Source organism: Camelus bactrianus, chromosome 33, assembly GCF_048773025.1.
Source record: "Camelus bactrianus isolate YW-2024 breed Bactrian camel chromosome 33, ASM4877302v1, whole genome shotgun sequence".
In the NCBI taxonomy this organism is placed as follows: Eukaryota; Metazoa; Chordata; class Mammalia; order Artiodactyla; family Camelidae; genus Camelus; species Camelus bactrianus.
The window spans coordinates 5905494-5925035 of record NC_133571.1 but is presented as its reverse complement, the minus strand read 5'-3'; the positions used below and the strand labels follow the sequence as shown (position 1 = coordinate 5925035).

Here is a 19542-nt window from a genome sequence, read left to right as displayed (position 1 = left end):
AATGATGGAGATGGTTTGGTTAACAACCACCACCACCACCACCCTCCTTCTGAAACTCAGAATGTAGGAAGTGCTGCATCTACCACAATGTGTAAGAAGATTACCAATAGAAGAAGTAGCCACACTCCGCGTATAAGCTAACCGCTTCTCAAACCAAACAGCTGGATCCAAGAATTTTTCCATGCAGAAGTAACGGAAAACTGGTTGAAAATTTTGGCAAATATCCATGAAGGTTTCGTATTTGTCTTCAAAAGACTTCTTTTGCACTTCCTTTAACAGACAAGTTATAAAATTATTTTCTCAATATTTTTTTCAACTAACTTGACTAACGTCTACTAGGAGTTCCAATAGGAAAATAATACGATAGATACAAAGGCAATAAAAAGATGAACAAGATATTATTATCTCTACTCACAAGACGCTAACACAAGAAGCAATTAATAACAAGTTATAATTCCTTTAGGGTTTTCATGTTAATTGTAGGGGAAGGAGGCATACCAACAGTGACTGTTATTTGTCTTAATTCAATTCTAATTTGAATGATTCTGTAATGTATGTGGAAGTAAACATAAAAATGCCAAAGGTATCTCTAGTCTTAGGTGTATCACAGCACTAGCGGTGCGACAGGAAACAGGAAAAGAGGGGAAGATTGGCAGAATCAGTCACAGGTGGATTGCAAGGCAGCTGACATGTCTCAGATCTGTGCTCCAACACTTACGTAGTAAATATTAATCTCCTGAAGCAAAGCTTATCTATGTCAGTGGGCTCACTCCTCACCTATGGACTTCCAAGTCTGCATCTTTGGCCTAGATATCTTTATTAAGCTTCAGCCTGAGGTGCTTCTCCAACTTACTGCTCAACATCTTCACTTGGATCATTTCCAAATCCAAATTAATTCACCTTCTCATCTTTGGCAAACCTCAGCCACTTCCTCTATTCATCAACACAGTAAATAGCCTCTCCATCTGCTCCATCATCCCGACCAGAAAACTGGGCACCCCGATTCTCTTTTTCACCAACCCCACTTGTAATCCGCAACCAAATCCTATCAGTTTTGCCTCTTTAATGTTTCTTATATGAACTGCCTGTTCTACTGTTACTCTTAGTTCAGACCTCATCTTACGTTTTTTGTCAACTGTCTCAAAAACATAACCCTCAAAAACACAAGTGTTGTCAGAGTGATCGTTCTAAAATGCCTATCTGATATTGGTATCCCTCTCAAAGGCTCTCTATTGCCTACAGGATAAAGTGCAAATTTCTCAGCATTTCATGAAGTAACCCTTCATTTTCTGACTAATGATACTGCTCCAATCTCCTCTATGCCTCCTCAAAAACTAAGCCAATACTATCTCTACCTGCCTCTTCTTGGGTCCTTCCCTTCTGCTTCTATGTTCCTTCTGCCTGGAAAACCCATTCACTTCTAACACTCAGCTCAAACACCATCTCCTCTATGAAGTCGTTCTTGACTCTCTCTCCACTCCCCCTGCCCCACACAGAGCTAACCAGCTCCTCCTCGTGCCTGTCTTGCACTCTGTGGAGCCCCCCATCACAGTTCCTATGGTACCTTACCAAACATTTTTACAAACATGCAACAGAAAGCACAAGAAAAGAAGTAAATCAGTTTCAGAGTTGGACAGACAAGGCTTAAATCTTCACTCCATCATCTATAAGGTCATTGACCTGGGGCAAGCTAAATGCTCAGAACTTCTTCTCGTCTTAAAATGGGATCAGCACGATGCTGATTAATCTTCATATCTGCGACATCTCAGCGTAGTGCCTGGCAGAGAGGCGTTCAACAAGTGCCACTGGTTGGGTGGATGAGTGTTAGACCAGATGGCTGTGTGATGTGGCAAGTGTCTTAGAAGGCCTCTATTTCATAATCTGTTTTTTTTGGTTTTAGTGCTTTGTTTGTTTTGTTAAGAATTAGCTTGCATTAAACTGGAAGCAAATTAGCATACACTGAGTAATGTCCAATATCTCATCAGACAAGGGTTGACACCTTATATAGTTTAAAAATCTTCCTTTTTCAGGACATAAATGATCTTATCTACAAAACAGAAACAGACTCACAAAGACAGCAAACTTATAGTTACCAGGGGTTAAAGGGGGTGGGAGGGATAAATTGAGAATTTTAAAATTGCACCTCTTGGAGAATGATGGAAATGTTAGCTATCTTGATTGTGGTGGTGATTTCATGGTTGTGTACGTCTATCAAAGTTCATCAATTTGTACATCTGAAATATGTGTAGTTTACTGTATAGGAACCATACCATAAGAATGGTGTTTTAAAAAAAGGGGGGGGATCTTCCTTTTTCACTAACACCCACTTTCTTTCTGATGAGCTTACTTTCTTTCCTTTTTTTTAATTTATTTTTTTAATGAGGTATAGTCAGTTTACAATGTTGTGTCAGTTTCTGGTGTACAGCACAATGCTTCAGTCATACATGAATATACATATATTCATTTTCATATTCTTTTTCACCATAAGCTCCTATAAGATATTGAAGATATTTCCCTGTGCTATACAGTATAAACTTGTTTATCTATTTTATAGAAACCTATCAGTATCTGCAAATCTCAAACTCCCAGTTTATCCCTTCCCACCTTGCTGCCCTCCAGCAATGAAAAGTCTGTATTCTATGTCTCTGAGTATGTTTCTGTTTTATATATAAATTCATTTGTCTTATTTTTTAGATTCCACATATGAGTGATATCATATGGTATTTTTCTTTCTTTTTCTGTCTTACTTCACTTAGAATGACATTCTCCAGGGCCATTCATATTGCTGCAAATGGCATTATATTATCATTTTATGGCTGAGTAGTATTCCATTGTATAAATATATCGCAACTTTCTTATACTTACCATCATTAACAATTACCTGATGAAATTAAAACTTGGCATTCTGTAATATTTGACAACTATCAGCCTTAATAAGCTATTAAAAATCTGGCAATAAGTTATATTTTTGAGTGTCACTCACCATCATTTTCTTTTGGCACTGAAGGGCACTGAAATCCTTTGGCCTGTATCTTTTATGAGCACCATTCTCATTGTTAACAAGAAATTCACCAATAGGGACAGTTCCTGTGCACCATTCAAGGACACCACTTCGCTGAGAAAGGGGAACCACCTAAAGTTACAAATTAAATACCTTTTGATTATGGAAAGGCATTAAAAGAGCATATGATGATTATTCAATTATCAGAGTCAATGTGTAGCATTTTCTCAAGTTGTGTTACTATTTTTCTGTTTGTAGGGAAAAAGCAACTGAAAATAAACTTAAGCTCAAAGAATAAGATTTTTCAAGTCTGCTGCTTAAACTTCTGAGAACCTGTTCTTCCCTCAATTTCCTTGATTCCCTGAGAGGTCAATCTTTTTAATTATACTCATCCATCTGTCACTGAGCTATACTTAGTTTGTTCCATTTAGCAGAGGAATTAGCTTTACTTTCCTTGTACTTTTAATAGCAAATAAATTCAAAGAATTTCACTTTGGAAAATATCAAATGTCATCTCAATTTTAGTATACTTCAATAATTGAAAGTGCATTTATTCTTGTTTTATAGTTTTGTTAGCTTCATCAAGAAGAAATGTATTCCTAAACATAAAACGAGCAATTTTACTGGGAAGATTAAAAATTATGACACATTATAAATACACACAAAGTATAGAATATAATATAAACAAATACCCTTTTGCCTACTGAACAGCTTTATCAAATCTAAAACTTTTTTCATATTTGCTAGGAAAGAGATGAAGCTCCCTGTATACCCCTCACTGACCCCATGCCCCTCCCGACCATCAAGATGACTGCTGGGGGAAGGTATAACTCAGTGGTAGAGTGTGTGCTTAGCACGCGCGGGGTCCTGGGTTCGATCCCCAGTACCGGTAAAACAAAAACAAAAACAAAAAATGGTTAAGATGACTGCTAATTTGCTTATCACGTTCATGTATTTTGGGATATACTTTCATTTCAAAGCTATCCATACATAAGTAGTTACAAGCTGTAAATAAAGAGTATTCTATTATGTACATTTCTGTAATTTGCTTTTTTCTCACTTAACACTGTTTTACCTTTAACTGTGTTAGACTATTTAATCCTAAGTCATTCATTTTAATAACTGTACATTGTATAAATACACCACAATGGTCCAATCCTAATGTTGATTAATATTTACCTTTTTTCCAGATTTCCCTGAAACACTGCTGCAATGAATTAGTCTACTAGCGCATATACTTCAGTTTCTCTAGGGTGTATGTGTACCCGGGAACTGAAGAGCTGGGTCATTCGGGATGTGCACCTTTAACTGACTTAACCAGGTATTGCCAAATCTGTATCCAAAGTTGTTGTACCAATTAATATACCCTTTAGCAGAGTTTATTCCATAACCTTCCAAACATGTGGTAGTGTGGGACTTCGACATTTTGTCAATCCAGGAGGTATACAACAGTATCTCACTCTGGTTTTCATTTGTATTTTCCAGATTCCCAGTAAAGCTGAGTGTAATTTGAGAGGCTTATTGGCCATTCAAATGTTTTCTTCTTGTGAACTGCCTGTTTATATTCTTTACCCTTTTCCTTGCTGGCTTGTCTTTTCAGTGCTGATATGCAAGAGCTATTTATATATTCTGTATATAAATCCCTTATTATTAATATTATTACAATCTTTTGTTGTTGTTATTAACATTATTAAATTCACTTTCTCAGACAGCCACCTGTCTTTATAGTATCTTTTTTTTTTTGGTATATACATTTTTTTTATTGAAGTATAGTCAGTTTACAATGTTGTGTCAGTTTCTGGTGTACAGCACAAAGCTTCAGTCATACATGAGCATACATATATTCATTTTCATATTCTTTTTCACCATAAGTTACTACAAGACAGTGAATCTAGTTCCCTGTGCTCTACAGTATGAACTTGTTGTTACCTATTATATATATATATATATATATATGTATTAGTTAGTATCCACAAATCTTGAACTCTCAATTTATCCCTTCCCACTCCTTTCCCCCCATAGTATCTTTAATTCTATACATTTTAAATTTTAATGTACTCAAATATATCGAACTGTTTTATGTTCTGTGTTTCAGCATAAAGGAGGTCTTCTGTTATTTATTAACTCTGTTTGTTGAGAGTTTATTATGTGTTTCACACACATAGTGCCAGGGCCCTGAGAACAGAGTGCCCACAAGGCAGGTGAAGACCACACCCTCATAAAGCTTCGTTCTGGTGTGGGAACATACACGCTAGTAAACATTAAATGGTGCCAGGCAGCAATTATAATAGAACAAAATATACATTTTAAAAAATGAGTAACAGAGATGTGGGCCGAGAAGGCCTCTTTGAGGAGGTAACAGTGGAGAGAAACCTGAAAGAAGTAAGGGAGCAATTCATGTAAAGCCCTGAGGGAAGAGTGTTCCAGGCAGAGAGAAGGGAAAAGCCCCGAGGTGAAGCAGGATTGGTGTACAAGGTACAGCAAAAAGAGCAAGTGAAGTGGCAATGACGCTGCATGGAGACGGTAAGAGAGAAGGGTGGAAAGACAACAGCGGAGGCAAATCACTTTCATTCAGGGATAATGTGAAGTCGTCTGGGGTTTTGAACAGGAAAGAGACATATTCTATGTCAGACTTTTTAAAGGATCGATCTAACTGCTGTGAGTAGAACTAGCTTTGGGGGAGCCAAGGGCAGAAGTAAGGGGTTAGCTGGGTGCTCAAGAAGGAAAGTGACTGTGGCGTGGAGCAGGGTGGTAATGGCGGAGGTGGCAAAAAGGGGCTTGACTAAAAGTAAACCAATAAGGACTTGCTAATGGAATAGATATGAGATTTGAGAAAGAGAAAGTGGGGGAGTCTAAAATGAACCCCACTATTTGGTGATATTTAGGAGTTACTGCTAATTGTTTTAGCGGCCCAGCATTGTGGTCATGTGGTATTTTTTTTTTAAGAGATATTATCTTATAGAACTACACACTGAAATGTTTACAGATGAAATGATATGACATCTTGCTTCAAGATAATATTGGAGGGGAGGAAGTGGGTGGAAGCAGAAATGAAACAAAATGGTCTGGAGCGGATAGTCGTTGAAGCTGGATGAAGGTATAGGGGGTTCATTATATTATTCTATCTACTTTTGTATCTGTTTGAAATTTTCCATAGTAATAAAAGCAAAAAGAAAGTAAGACCTTCAGGTTTTGGTCTGAGCAAATGCACGAAGGATGGGCCATGTGCTGAGATGGGGACGAGCACGTGGGCTTTCATTTGTGCTTTTTTAGGGGGAGTGGAGGTAATTAATTAAGAGTTCTACTTTAAACTTGTTGAGTTTGAGGTATCTCTTAGACATCTACAAAACTAACTAATCTTATCATGAACCAGCCCTTCCAAAAGACTGTATATGATTTGACAAAAGACTTTTTTAATAGGCTTAAGAAAAAAATGGAGTTTCGTTATAAAAAGCAGATAAGATGTCCAGAGAGCAAAAGAGCCAGGACTACCGAGCCACAACCCACAAGGTAAACCTTTCAATGACTTGCTCGGCCTCCTCAGGCCAGGCTTGCTCCCGTGATGCTCCGTAACCTCTGGGCACCGTCTCCGACAAAGCACTTACTACTCTGCATCGTAACTGTGTGTCTGCTTCCCCTGGGAGACTGTGAGCACCTTAAGGACTAGAACTATGTTTTATTACTTTTATATTCGCAGCACCTACTAGAGTATCTAATGCAACATTAGGCATGTAAATAAATGGTTACAAATTTATTTGAACGGTCTCACGGCTTTTCCAACCAATTTTCCTTCCTGCCTAAGTAGCTCTAAATGCCTCCCTCCCAGGAAAGCCAGCCCCATCTTTGACTCTGAGCTGTGACCCCTGGTGCTCAATCATATTAACATTCTTGCCTCCTAATATATTCCATCAAAGGCCCCTTTCCCACTAATTACTCTCTATTAATATCTGGTTACGGGGAAAAATTCAAACACTTGTCTTTTTGTTAAGAGACTAACCTAGAAAGGAGTAAGTTGGCTTTTTTCTATCTTATCTCAGAGTCCAACTGTGATGCTGGCTGATGTAAAAACAACTGAATTCAAGTTTCAAAAGGCAAATGGCAGTGTTTTCTCAGGCACTAAGATTCCCTGGAATAGCCTATTTCATCTGAGTATTTTGCCTGAGTGGCACAAAAAAAGATTCATGACTATTTCCTCAGTTACCTCCAGGCATGCAGCTAGAACCATCCTAGATACATAGAAACGAAGTTAATTCATTATGTACAGTGAATGCCTTAGGGCGTTACAGCTTCTCTCCAACCCTGACTGAAATATGTATCACACAGAAGAAACATGACTTGCTGACATAAGGCACCATGAAGAATTAAGTACAGAGCTTCTCTCAGCATTTAAATATTGTCTATGAGAGACTTTAATTTTAAAAAATGAATCCTCTCACACCTAAGACTTTTGGCTTGTTGTTCAGGATACCTTAAGAAAAATGTAGTTTTGGTAGAGATTAATCAGTCCAGTTATACAAGTTCTGGTTGTCAGAGGCTACGTCTTAGTACCAGCACATATGAGAACTTTGTCTTCCTTTATCTCCATGTGATTCTCTCTGACAAGAGATTTCCACTATGCCTCAACATACAAGTCTTTCCTTTTGAGGCTGCATACTGACTGTTGAGATTTGGGTACCAAGAGCTAGTTCCAGGCAGTCAATGAACCTTCTTGTCGACATAATGATCACAGGAGGCCTGAATGCCAGGTTGGGAGTGACTCCACTGAAGACCTGGACTAAGCAGACTGCTTTCCTATACACAGTGTGGCACCTCCAGGAACCGTAACTGAAAACAAGAACAACAGCTCAACAAGGTAATGATGATATAACCTTCACATCCTTGGAGTAATCTCAAAATAACACAGACCTACTGGCCCAGTACTACAATTCTAAACAATACAGTCAAACCTCATATTTAGAGGTCATTTAAAAAAAGTATTCAGATATGTAACATTAAATAACTCCATTATTTAATTGGTAAAATAGTTCTTTGTAAAAATTAGATGTAAAAAGTCATAAGGCAGAGATGGACTTTAGTCATTTCTGCCTTCAAAATATTTTAGGTCAAGCAAGGCCTTCTCTCTTTCTTGCTTAACAGCAATGAACTCTGGAGGCTCAACTGTGTTATCTGCATGGAAGCCTGAGCTGCTTTCTGAGAAAATCAGGAAGTGACCTTACAGCCCACACTTTTTGCAACCCGTTGTAACTGAGCTCTTTAGTCACCATCTTTGCTATCTAAAAACCTGGCACTTAAAGCGTAAAAATGTCCTTTCATTCACTGTATAGAATTTTTGTCCTTTAAAAATTTCAACAATCATGAAAGTATCTGCCACAGACTTTGTCCTACAATTAAGCCAGATCAATAGACAGCAAACTAACTAGATGGTGGGGTCTCAGAAGTGTGGTTGCTGACCCACAGCTGCATCAGCATCACTTGGTATCTGGCTAGAAATATTCTCAGGCTCCATCCTAGAATTAAACTCTGAGAATGGGGCTCAGCAGTCTGTGTGTTAACAGACCCTCCCAGTGACTATGATGCCTGTTGAATGTGAGCATCACTGATCTAAACCACATCAGAGAAGTCCCTCTGCAGAACAGATATCACTGACCTTTAACTTTTGCTCTTGGCATTCAGTGAGGGCTCTTTTTTGTTTTCAATTGCTAATAGAAAGCATCAAGTATATTAGTTAATACCCTAGAAAGTTTCATGTAACAAATCTGTCACAAATGTGAAGGCTAAGAAAAAGTGTGCTATTCTTAATGCTTTCCCGCCCCTCTAGCCCACCTAAGCAACAAGTTCTATATTTCTGTTTCTGTAGGCAGTTAAGAAATTCAAAATAAAGTTCTGTTTTCAATTACAATAGCCTGACTCAATCAGAATTTTGGAGGGGAGAATTAATTTCTTTTTCTCTGCTCCCCTATTTGGGGTTTTTAGTTTAATAGTTATTTTTATAATTAAAAAATGTTCATTGTGGACAACTCAAAATATACTAAAAGCAGGTATTACCCATAATCCCATCATACCCAGAGATAATAGCATTTTCAGGAACTTTTTAAAAGTCAAAGCTATACGCTGATTTCTTATAAACGTATATAATAAACATCTGTTTCAAGGCTACTTATTCTGTCTTATTAATCTATTTTTATGTCATGAACCATATCATCTTTATCACTAAAGCTTTACCATCTGCTTTCATTATTGGATAGAGTCCACATTCACCTACTACTTTTATCAAAGACATTTAGTCATTCTCACCAATATATTTTTCAAACATGTTTTTATGTTATAAAAATTTTTATTGGAATTTCACTGTCTAGGCATTATATTTGAAATGAGCTGACATTTTCCAGTGTCTTCCTATTTACGACATGGCACCTCTTCCTGAGCCTAGGTTTCCTTTACTCTTTCTTGTTATATTTTTGTAATTTTTTCTCATGCAGTCTTGCATGTTTCTTGTTAACATTAATCCCAGCCAGTTGATTCACATTATATACACTATATTACTGTGAAAGGGACCTTTTTCAATTATACTTTTAAACTAGTCTTAGTTGATGGTTGGGATACCTCGAGGTTAAGTAGGGATAACTTGCTAGAGAAAATAAACCCTTGCTGGTATGTGCCATTCTGCAGGTGTAAGAAACAGGGATGGGACTATCCTAAGAGCCTCTGAAAGATTGCTTCTCTGCTATACAGTGAATTATCCATACATTCTCTTAATCTGTTTATATCTTCAGAGAAAGTGGGACAGTGAATAAATAAATAAGTCTTGTTACAGCAGTGACAGAAGAATAAAGGGCAAAGAGATACAGGAATGAAACCAGAAACACCTAGGAAACACAGGCCATTCAAAATGAAGGCTTATTGTTATTTTTAAAAATGTAAACATGCTGGATGAGCACTCACTTAAGGGCCAAAGATGATTAATTAATAGAATAATGTGACTTGGGAACTGTCTTCTCAGACAAACTGCTGGAGGAAATGCAAACTGGTACAACCCTCTACTAAAGGGAACCTGACAGTATCTACCTAATTAAAGGTACATTTACTCTTACCCATCAATCCAACTTTAGGAAGTCTACCCCACAGATGCACCTGCACATACATGAAATATTACATGTTCAATGTTATTCAGTGCAACACAGCATTTTTCACAATAATGAAAGACCACAAACAACCCTATGCCCATTTTATACAATAAGGACTTTTTATGATAATTATGTACAAACACACAAAGCAGCTGTTAAAAAGAAAGATCTCTGTAACATACTGAGTTAAAATCTCTCTCTCTATATATATATATGTTGCCTTTTCTTTAAGAAAAAGGGGGAAATAAGGAAATATATTCATATATTCTATTTGTTTAACAGTGGAAACAAATGTTACTTATAAGGATAAGGGGTGGGGGATGAGGTTGATAGGAAAAGGGTGAGAGAAGGCTTCCCTTTTTATACCTTTTTCTATTATTAGATTTTTGAACCATGCAAACATATTACCTAATCAAAAACTAACAAATTAAAACTTTTAAACCCTATATTATGTGCTATATTCTTCATGGAATCAGTATTCTCTCTTTAACGCAACTTTTCTTCTTAGGAGTACTTTTATACCAGAAATAGGCCAAATGGTCAAAGATAAAGGAAAAATATTTTAGATAATTATAAGAAACAAGATCTCTTGAAACAAAAAATTACTGCAATTAACATTAATCATTTACTTTTTTTTTTCGTATTCATATTCTTTAATGAGTACTTTTTAAAAAGAAACTATTATCTAAATCAGAGGTTGGCACTGTGTGGCCTTTGGACCAAAACCAGTCCCAGACTGTTTCTGTACAGCCTGTGAGCTAAAAATGGTCTTCCAGGTTTAAAGGGTTGCAAAGAAAAAGAGGAAGAACAGGTAACAAAGACCTTATGTCTAAAATGTTTACTATCTGGTCCTTCACAGGAAACATTTGCTGACCTCTGGCTGAATGATCGCATCTTTTATATGCTCCTGATGAAGTAGCAGAAGTAGCAACTAGTTACCTTATACGTGCAGATAGTCAGTTTCCTCTTCCTGGTTTCAGTGTTTCTCTGCAGTAATGTATTACACATCTGGAAAACCTGCTGCATGACAGCATCTTGTCTCAGGTCATCCCGGCCCTTCAGAACAATCAAACCACGAATGACTAACCACAGTTCATTTTCTCTACTATAAAATCACACAAATGGTCATCTGAGGATGGCCAAAGGCACTCAGAAATCAATCTGAGAATGTGTTCCTCTTAACAGGCTCTTAAATAATTAAGACCTAAAACTGTGCTTTTGCTTAGAATAAGCAATACCACTGGGTGGGCAGAACAATACTGAAAAAAGAAGTCGCCGCCCCACCCCGCCTCCCCACCCCGCCTCCCCAGCTGCTTTTGTAATTACACTCACTGGAGCTCCTCCACCGGAGGACACACTGCAGAACACCAGGGCAGAGCAGCTCTGGGGTCTCTCTACTACTTCCCAGCAAGGCCCACAGAGCTTGAGAGCAGAGTAAGGGAGGAATGCAGTCCCTTTACGGTACATTCAATAGCACTTAGCACAGTGACAAGACTCAGGATACTGAAGCAAGAGCCTTCAATTTGAACTATTCAAGCAAATAAGCAGCAATCATCAAAATACTTTTCCATCACAAGCAGGCTGACTGTTAACCTCATCATGTCTGTACATGGTAAATGCTAAAAGCATTATTTTACTTCAACCAATGGTTGTAAGGTTAATCTTTCAGAAACACAACAAAATGAGGAAATGCATCCTGCTTCTAGAAATAATATATTTCTACTTTATAAGTTTTCCTGTAAATCATTCAGAACAAAAATAAAGACCCAAAGCAGGAAGAAAATACCCACTACAGTGTTTCTTTGACTTTTTTCATTAACTCACTAGGAATCACATAGCGAAAGGAAAGTCTCACCTTGACAAGCTGTCTCCTTTCTTTGCCATCAGAGCCCAAACAATCTATTATTTTTGGTAAATTTAAACCTCCTGCTAAACGAAATTCTGCTTTAAATGACTGAATAGTCACCAGATTTCTATATTCTCCTGTGGGGTCCACCTAATAAAATGTATAAATATCACAATAGGTCAGATACACAATTTGCATTTAAAGAAAAATGAGACATAAATGACAATTTTAACATTAAACAGAGGAATGAATGACAATGTGCTGTTGGTTAAGAACTGAAGGGATAACTTTACAAGTGAAAGAAAAAAGATCTGACATTGGAAAGCTTCAAAAAGTGACATGGAAAACACATTTACCTCCCTAAATATCTCTTAATAAAAGCAGGGCATACAAAGTTAGGATGATGTTGCTGAAAAACCCAGGTTCAGGTCTTGCCAATGACCTGTAAGTCATCTGGGAAATAGTAAACTCTTCACAAAAACATAATAAGGTATATTTTAAAAAAGTATGGAAAGGAGTTTTCCAGGTTGTAACTGCTAAATCTGGCATTTTAAGGAAATATTTAGCTAAATAACTTTGCTGGTATATGGTTAATCCACAAGATGCAGCTACATTTCAAATCAAATAACTGCAGATATTAAGCAATAAACTGCAGACTCAAAGGAGAGATTTTACATAGTTAAAGTGATCATTTTCTAAACTGTAACCTTTATTATTACATATATCCCTGCTCACATGGTACTTCTAGCAATAAAAGATCATTAGGACAAAGCTAAAAATATTGTGCATATTACAGTCAATTTAATATTATAATACATCACAGTCAATACATTCTAATGCATACAGAATTTTAAAAACCAATATAAAATAATTAGGGACTTTTTTGCCAAATTAAAAATTAACCTTGGCACAAGACTATGGAATCTTTCCTTCTTCTGGCCAATGAAAATGACAGCCTATAGACTTCTTCGTAAGAAAGATGAAAGGTGTAAAACTGAAGACAGAAGAAAGGAAACCAGGAGAGGCCTTTAAGTATTTTAAGGCATGGACAAAGGGAATCCAACAAAGGGAAAAAAAAAAAACCATACATTGAAATAAATGAATTTGCCAATATTTAACCTATTCGAGCTACAAAAAAAAAGCGCTATTTCAAATGGTTTAACCTAATAAAGAGGAATTTACTTTAATTAAAAAGTCAAAACTGTTAATGGTAAATTACCTTAATTTCCATAGTAGGGACAACAACGTCTTCTAAGTTTTTCAGTTTAGTGATGGGCTGGTCTGCTGGAATGCTTATGCCTCCTGGAGTTAGAATAAAGAGCTTTCAGTGACAACTGCAAATTAAGGAACAGCACCGAAGGGAAAGGAGAATTCAGCAGATGCTATCAACCCCAACCTGTGGCTAATTTGTGGTTCAGGCCTTGATTCAGAAAATGAAGTCCAGGGCTCTGGACACAATGTCGCTCAGGGTAGGAGCAAAACAATAGTAAACATGGCTTACAAACGAATTTGCACGTTACCTGGCGCTGGGTAATTAGACACATTCCACCCTAGCGGCCAAGCTGAGCAACTTCAGATAATTATGTAACAGTGTGAACAGCACATGGATAATGTATTCCTCTCCTGTTACTATCAAATGAGACTGAAGGACATGACAATATTCTGTTAGCCTACAGGAACACGATGAGAAGTCTCATTCTTATTTGAAAGTAATAATTTAAATGTGAAGATATGATTCTGAACAGAAAAAAGAACATAATTATTAAAGTATGGGGAGAGAGATACCTGTAACTGTACGCACATAACCAAATATTATAGCCACTTATAATTATTTAAAGAGACACAGCAAGAGGAGTGATGGGGAAAATGATAAGGACTTTCCATCTTTAAGTCCGAGAGCGCAGTCACGTATCATCAGTTCCACGAAATTAAGTGAAAGAGTGACTGGAGGAGTGTTGAAGCTAATTAGATAAAAATCAAAATCTGGATCATTGTGAGCTGTAATCATCACGACCTTCATGTCTATAATTAAAGTAATAATGTGTGAGTTGAACAGACTTACATTACTAGGCTCTATAATTAATATATTCCTACAGAGAACAGCACAGCAAGAAAGCAACACTCATTCTTTCAAACACGTACTTCTCTGGGTCTTCCACTGAGTGGCATCCAAGTTTGCTAATATAATGTAAGCATCACAAAGTGCCTCAACACTTCTGACCATCTGAGGCCTCCTACTTCTGATAGTACGTATTATTTTGTTTGCAGCCTCAATTCGATCCTATTAATAAAAAAAAAAAAATTACATAAGCAAATACCCAACACTTAAACTTTTCAGGGTTATAATAACAAAAGAAAAAACAGAATTTATGTACATATCTATACAACGGAAGGGCACATAATATGATCCCTGCAATCCCTCAGATGCAAACAGAACAGTCATCTTACTAGGGATGAAATTCATCAAAGGTATGATCATCTCCAGGACACAGGTGCCTTGCAAAATCTATTTTTTCTTTGCTCACTGCTGTGAGGAAAAAAGGTAAAATACTATTGGTATCTCCTACGCTTTAAGAAATACTCAGTAATTTGAATTTTAGGTAGCATCATAATAACAAAGAATTTACAAACTAAGTATTGTCAACAACACACACTCTTAGAATCCCTGAGACTTAAGAAAGGAACACTTTGGGAAAAAGCGAACATCACAATTCAAACAGACAACGCACGTCCAATCCAAATACCTCGTCAAGCTGCGAGCTCTGTTTAGGTGCGTTTTTAGGTATTCTGCTCCTTCTTGCTGCCTCTGGTTTGGTCAAAAATTCATCTTTGTTTGCATTTGCTAAGGCCAGTATAATAAACAAAGTATGATGAGGGTGATCCATTGAAATTCTAGAGATGAGCTGTCAGAAAATTAAAAACTGTTAGTTTTACGGAAACCAAAAAGAGAAAATCCATTAACCTTTTAAATTTTGCTTAACATTAAGATACGTGTCACTGTGCTGGATGCTGCAGCGTGTAGTGTGTGCACATGCGTGTAGGAGAGAAAGACACAGAGGTACGTGAGGAGCAAGAAAAGGAGAGAAGCTGAGTAACCTATCTGGAGTATGAGAGGAGACAAAAAGAAGTCTTTATTCTTGCCCTGAGATAGCGTAAGTAGGACTGACTGAAATGTTTGTTTACTGCCATTTCCTCGAGTGGAACAGTAGTACACAATAATAAAATTAAAAGAAAAGCAGCTGTGTTTTGATTTTTCAGGTTTACTTACGTTATTGAGGACTTCATGAAATCCTAGGCCTCCCATCATCTTGGTCCCCATTCTAGCAGCCAACTGGTACATAAGAGGCAAAAATTTATATGACGGAATCTTCATTCCATCTCTCTGCCATTAAAAAAAAATATGAAATTAAAAAACAATGCATTTCAAATAGTCTTACATCTAAGCAAATAAATTATTCTAAGATAATGGTCCTCTACCAAGACAGTCATCTAGTGGATGTTGCTAAAACTTCACTGACAACGTGTTTTTCATTATCATTTACCTTCTGAAGGGTATTCTAGATTGACTCATCAGTAAGTCATATTTGAATCTAAATTAAACTGTAGTCAGAACTGGAATATTGGGCATGCTTACATTCCAGCGACTCCAGGGAGGACAGATGTGTACATTAAGACTACTGAGAAGTCAGTGTGAATAAAATGGAATAACTATTTTTCCCTACATGCTAAAAGTAACAGGATTTAACGTACACTAGTAGCAGAGACCGGCTGTATTGTAAGTCTTGTCATTTTTTTCAGCCAGAGGAACCATTTTACTTTTAAACTTCACTCTGATTGCCAACGTATACCTTTTCAACATAACTTTAATACTAGCTATCATCAATAACATTTAAGATTTTAAAATAAAGATTTACAAAATACTGCTGCCTTGATGTTTTCTTAATTTTTTTTTCCATTTGCAGAAGTAATTCACTGCAAAAAAATCCCAGAAAAGAATAAAGCAGGAGGGAAAAATCTACCTGTGATCATATCATCTTTAATTTCTAAATCTCCCAATCTAGCATCCTGGGTACTTTTCCTCTATGGTAATTGCAAAGATATAGGAAGAGACTGATCTAAATTCTCTCATCTCCACATAAACCTACAATATTAGAGCTGAGTAAATATCTATGTGCAGAGCCCTGAGCCAAGTGCCAAGGATACAAAGTATATAAAATCCATGACATTGAGAGGCTCATGTCTAAACTTTTAAAACACAGGCTAGAATATTGAGTTGAAATAGAAAACTTGCCTTCATCATGCCATTGACCTCAGAAACTCCAGAATTTTCAAGCCAGAGGGAACAAAGACGGAATATCCACATGTCATGCCCCTCTCCACTTAGTAAGCAACTGATGTAATTTTCAACTGCTTTACATAAGAAACGTTTACGATCTTCTTTCAACGCATGGAGCGCACATTCATCCAGCTCTAGCTCTCGCTGAACCTTTACGGTGTATCTTACGTTGGATAATTAAAGTAAAACACAAAACCCATCAAATTTTATAGAACTATAAAATCATACAAGATATACAACGCAGATGAAAAATCAGGTGTCCAACCCAGGAGAAAAAGCAAAATCATAAAAATCATAAAAGGAACAAACTTTTGTCTTAAAGTAAGTTTATGCAATTCAAAAGCTACCCTAGGCAACCAAGGACAAAGTGGACTCTACTTAAACTAAAATGTACAGACCAAAGGCAAGTTTGAGTAAAGGATTCAGTTACATCAAGATAGGTAACTGCTCTCTATTTAATTTCAACACCTGTCTCTTTTTCAACTATGATACCAACAAACTAAAAAAGCAAAACAAAAAGCTAACATCAATAATACTCTACAATTAGCCCAGACCCAGAGCATGGATTCCTATCTGTATACTTGCATATATACAGTCACTGTATATCTGTGTATCTTGTCACCTGTTACCTGTTGGTCTGAATTTTATGTTCCCTAAGAAGGCCCACTTCCTCTTTGGCTCTTCTCAGGAGAGCTTGCTTGTTTTCAAATTCTGATGACTTCATATAGTTTTCAATTCTTTGGTACTGGGTATCTGAGAACCGTGCTAATGAGAGAAACGCCTTCATTTTTCCATTTCTGAGCCCATCATTGCTTTCTCCTTCATAACTTCCAGCAACTTCCACTGCCTTCAAAAAAGCACAATCCATTCATATTTTATTTACAGATACTAAATGCACCTAAAGAATTACTCTGATCAAAGAAATAGCCACACTAAAGTTTAACTAACATACAAGCTAAATTATATGAAGTACAGAATTTTCTTGACTTTTCAAAATAACTTTGACAGTGCAGAAATAACCAAAACAGTTGTTTTTTCTAAAGAACTGTGCAAAAACAAAAAGCTCTATCAAATTTTTTTTTAAAAATCATAGTACGCTTTTCACTTTCATTTATTTAGTGAAGTAGCTATTTTTTAAATTTGCTAAATTAAATGAGTAAGACGGTGAAACAGGACAGTCAAAAGCGGTAGGAGCACTGGAGTCCTGGTCCTACTTGTAGGGTTGGGCTACAAGTGAATGGTAAAGGCTGACACGCATATTCCTTAATCAGCTATTTCTACAAATAAGTTAGTGGAGAAATTATCAGGAATAACTTGAAAGAGTAGCTGGTGGTAGGGATAGAGAGCACACACACGCTTATTTTCAAAACATAATCCTTCTTTTGTAACATTCTGCCCTAAAGAGTATACAGAGCTAAAATAGTAATCATATACAAAAGGAAAGTGAAATCACACCTTTATTTGCATTTGAGAAACATCTGGTCCCACCAAAAAGATCAAATGTATTCATGCTAAACAACTTTCTTAAGGGTTGCTCAAAAATCTTACCTTTTCTAGGTAAGTCTGCATAATGACAGCAGGATTTTCTAAGCAAGTTTCTGCTAACCAAGTGCCACACACCCTCAGACATTCCGTGTATATAAGTTTTAGGTTGGGATCATTCTGCATCTGAAAGCAAAATCCTAAAATGTAATTCATTATCATGACTGTTACACAAATATGTCTTTCATGTAGTGGGGGGGAAAAAGCACGTTAAAAATGTTTTTCCTCATTTGCTTTCACCTTAACAACTATTTCAATAATTCCAAACATGTAGATTTATAGAATAATCATCCATTACTATTTATTATTACTACTATTATTGGAGCAACTCACATTTATTGAGTACATTTATATGCCAGGCATTTTCTAACGGCTTTTTAAAAAAATTATTTATTTATTTTAATTAATTTACTTATTCTGGGGGGGAGGAAGTAATTAAGTTTTTATTTACTTATTTACTTTTAATGGAGTTACTGGGGATTGAACCCAGGACCTCGTGTATGCTAAGCACACACTACCACTGAGCTATACCTCCCCGCTTCTAATGGCTTTATGTATAGTAACTCATTTAATCCTCACAAGAACTCTATGAAATAAATACTATTATCACCCTTAATTAGAAAACTAAAACTGAGGTACAAAGAGGGTAACTCCAGTCAGACTTACTCCAGGGTCCATAATGTTAAGCAATATTTAAACATCGTATCATATGAGCTTCCAGGTCTTTGGTATAATAATGAATTCTCTAATAATGGAGGATGTCATACAAGTTCCCATTATCCAAAAGGACAGTAAGCTGATATTCACTAAGCAGGCGTATGTCAGAGGAACACCATTGTGGCCAAACCTTTAAAACACTTTATGATTCTTACAAATGTTGCTACTTTGTTCACTGTATGCTGGAGACAGAGCTGAAGACGCAACCAAATTTACAATAACTAATATAGGGAATGGTAGATAAAATTTTAGACATGATGTTTTCAAAGTATTTGAATTGACAACCTAATTATTCCAATTTTTTTTTAACTTTTGTTCTCTCATGCATTTCCTCTTCCATTTTTTTGTCATTTCAAATTATTGTAGATATTTCATCTTTGTTTTCATCTACCCTTCTTGAATACTTTGGAAAGTTAAAAAAAAAAAAAGGCTTGACACTGGGAAATTAAATAAATCTACCACAAGATGGACTGATAGAAATGTTGTAAATAGGAAAAATGAATACTTTCTAAACTTCTTTTACAAATATTAATTTTCAAGTCTCCTTTTCACAATCTCTTATTCATGGATCAGTAATCTCAAAGCTTTAATAAAGATGGTAATTATATTAAAATTTATTTAAAATATCTTATTGCTCAGTAATATTTCTTATAACAGTAAAATACTAATTCAGTAAAAAGCCAAAAAAAAAAAAAAAGTGAACCTCTAAATAACTGGCATCCAACTTCTTGATCATCTGCTTGAGAATGCTCAGGGCAAGACTCTGTTCCTTTTTTGCCCAGAACACTTGTGCTTCCTCCAGCTGCCACTCAGAGACTCCACAGCTAGCTGGATTATACTGTTTAATTTGAAATATTGCCCTTTCAGGGAGCTGAAATGAAAATGACAAATGGGAATAAATACTTTTACTACTTATTATTCCTACTATCACCACCACTAATAATAAAAGCAGTCACTACCATTCACTGAGGACTTG

At 36.4% G+C, this 19542-nt stretch overlaps 1 protein-coding gene across 4 annotated transcripts in view; it reads right to left on the bottom strand.

The window, feature by feature from the left end:
* The window catches only part of ATM (ATM serine/threonine kinase), a 117098-nt gene that overhangs the window by 14373 nt on the left and 83183 nt on the right, over positions 1–19542 (bottom strand). For 2 of the 4 annotated variants that reach the window (XM_045506108.2, XM_074357080.1), the window contains 4 exons: positions 19270–19437; positions 17856–17975; positions 16937–17154; positions 16197–16470 (listed from right to left, as the gene is read on the bottom strand). In XM_045506108.2, the coding sequence (XP_045362064.2) occupies positions 16212–16470; positions 16937–17154; positions 17856–17975; positions 19270–19437 (765 nt within the window). In that variant the 3' untranslated portion in view covers positions 16197–16211. Of the gene's footprint in view, positions 1–104; positions 271–2983; positions 3134–11064; positions 11182–11980; positions 12122–13190; positions 13274–14113; positions 14253–14715; positions 14875–15239; positions 15354–16196; positions 16471–16936; positions 17155–17855; positions 17976–19269; positions 19438–19542 lie in introns of those variants that run through there. The other 2 variants (XM_010969273.3, XM_045506109.2) reach the window with 2 other exon arrangements.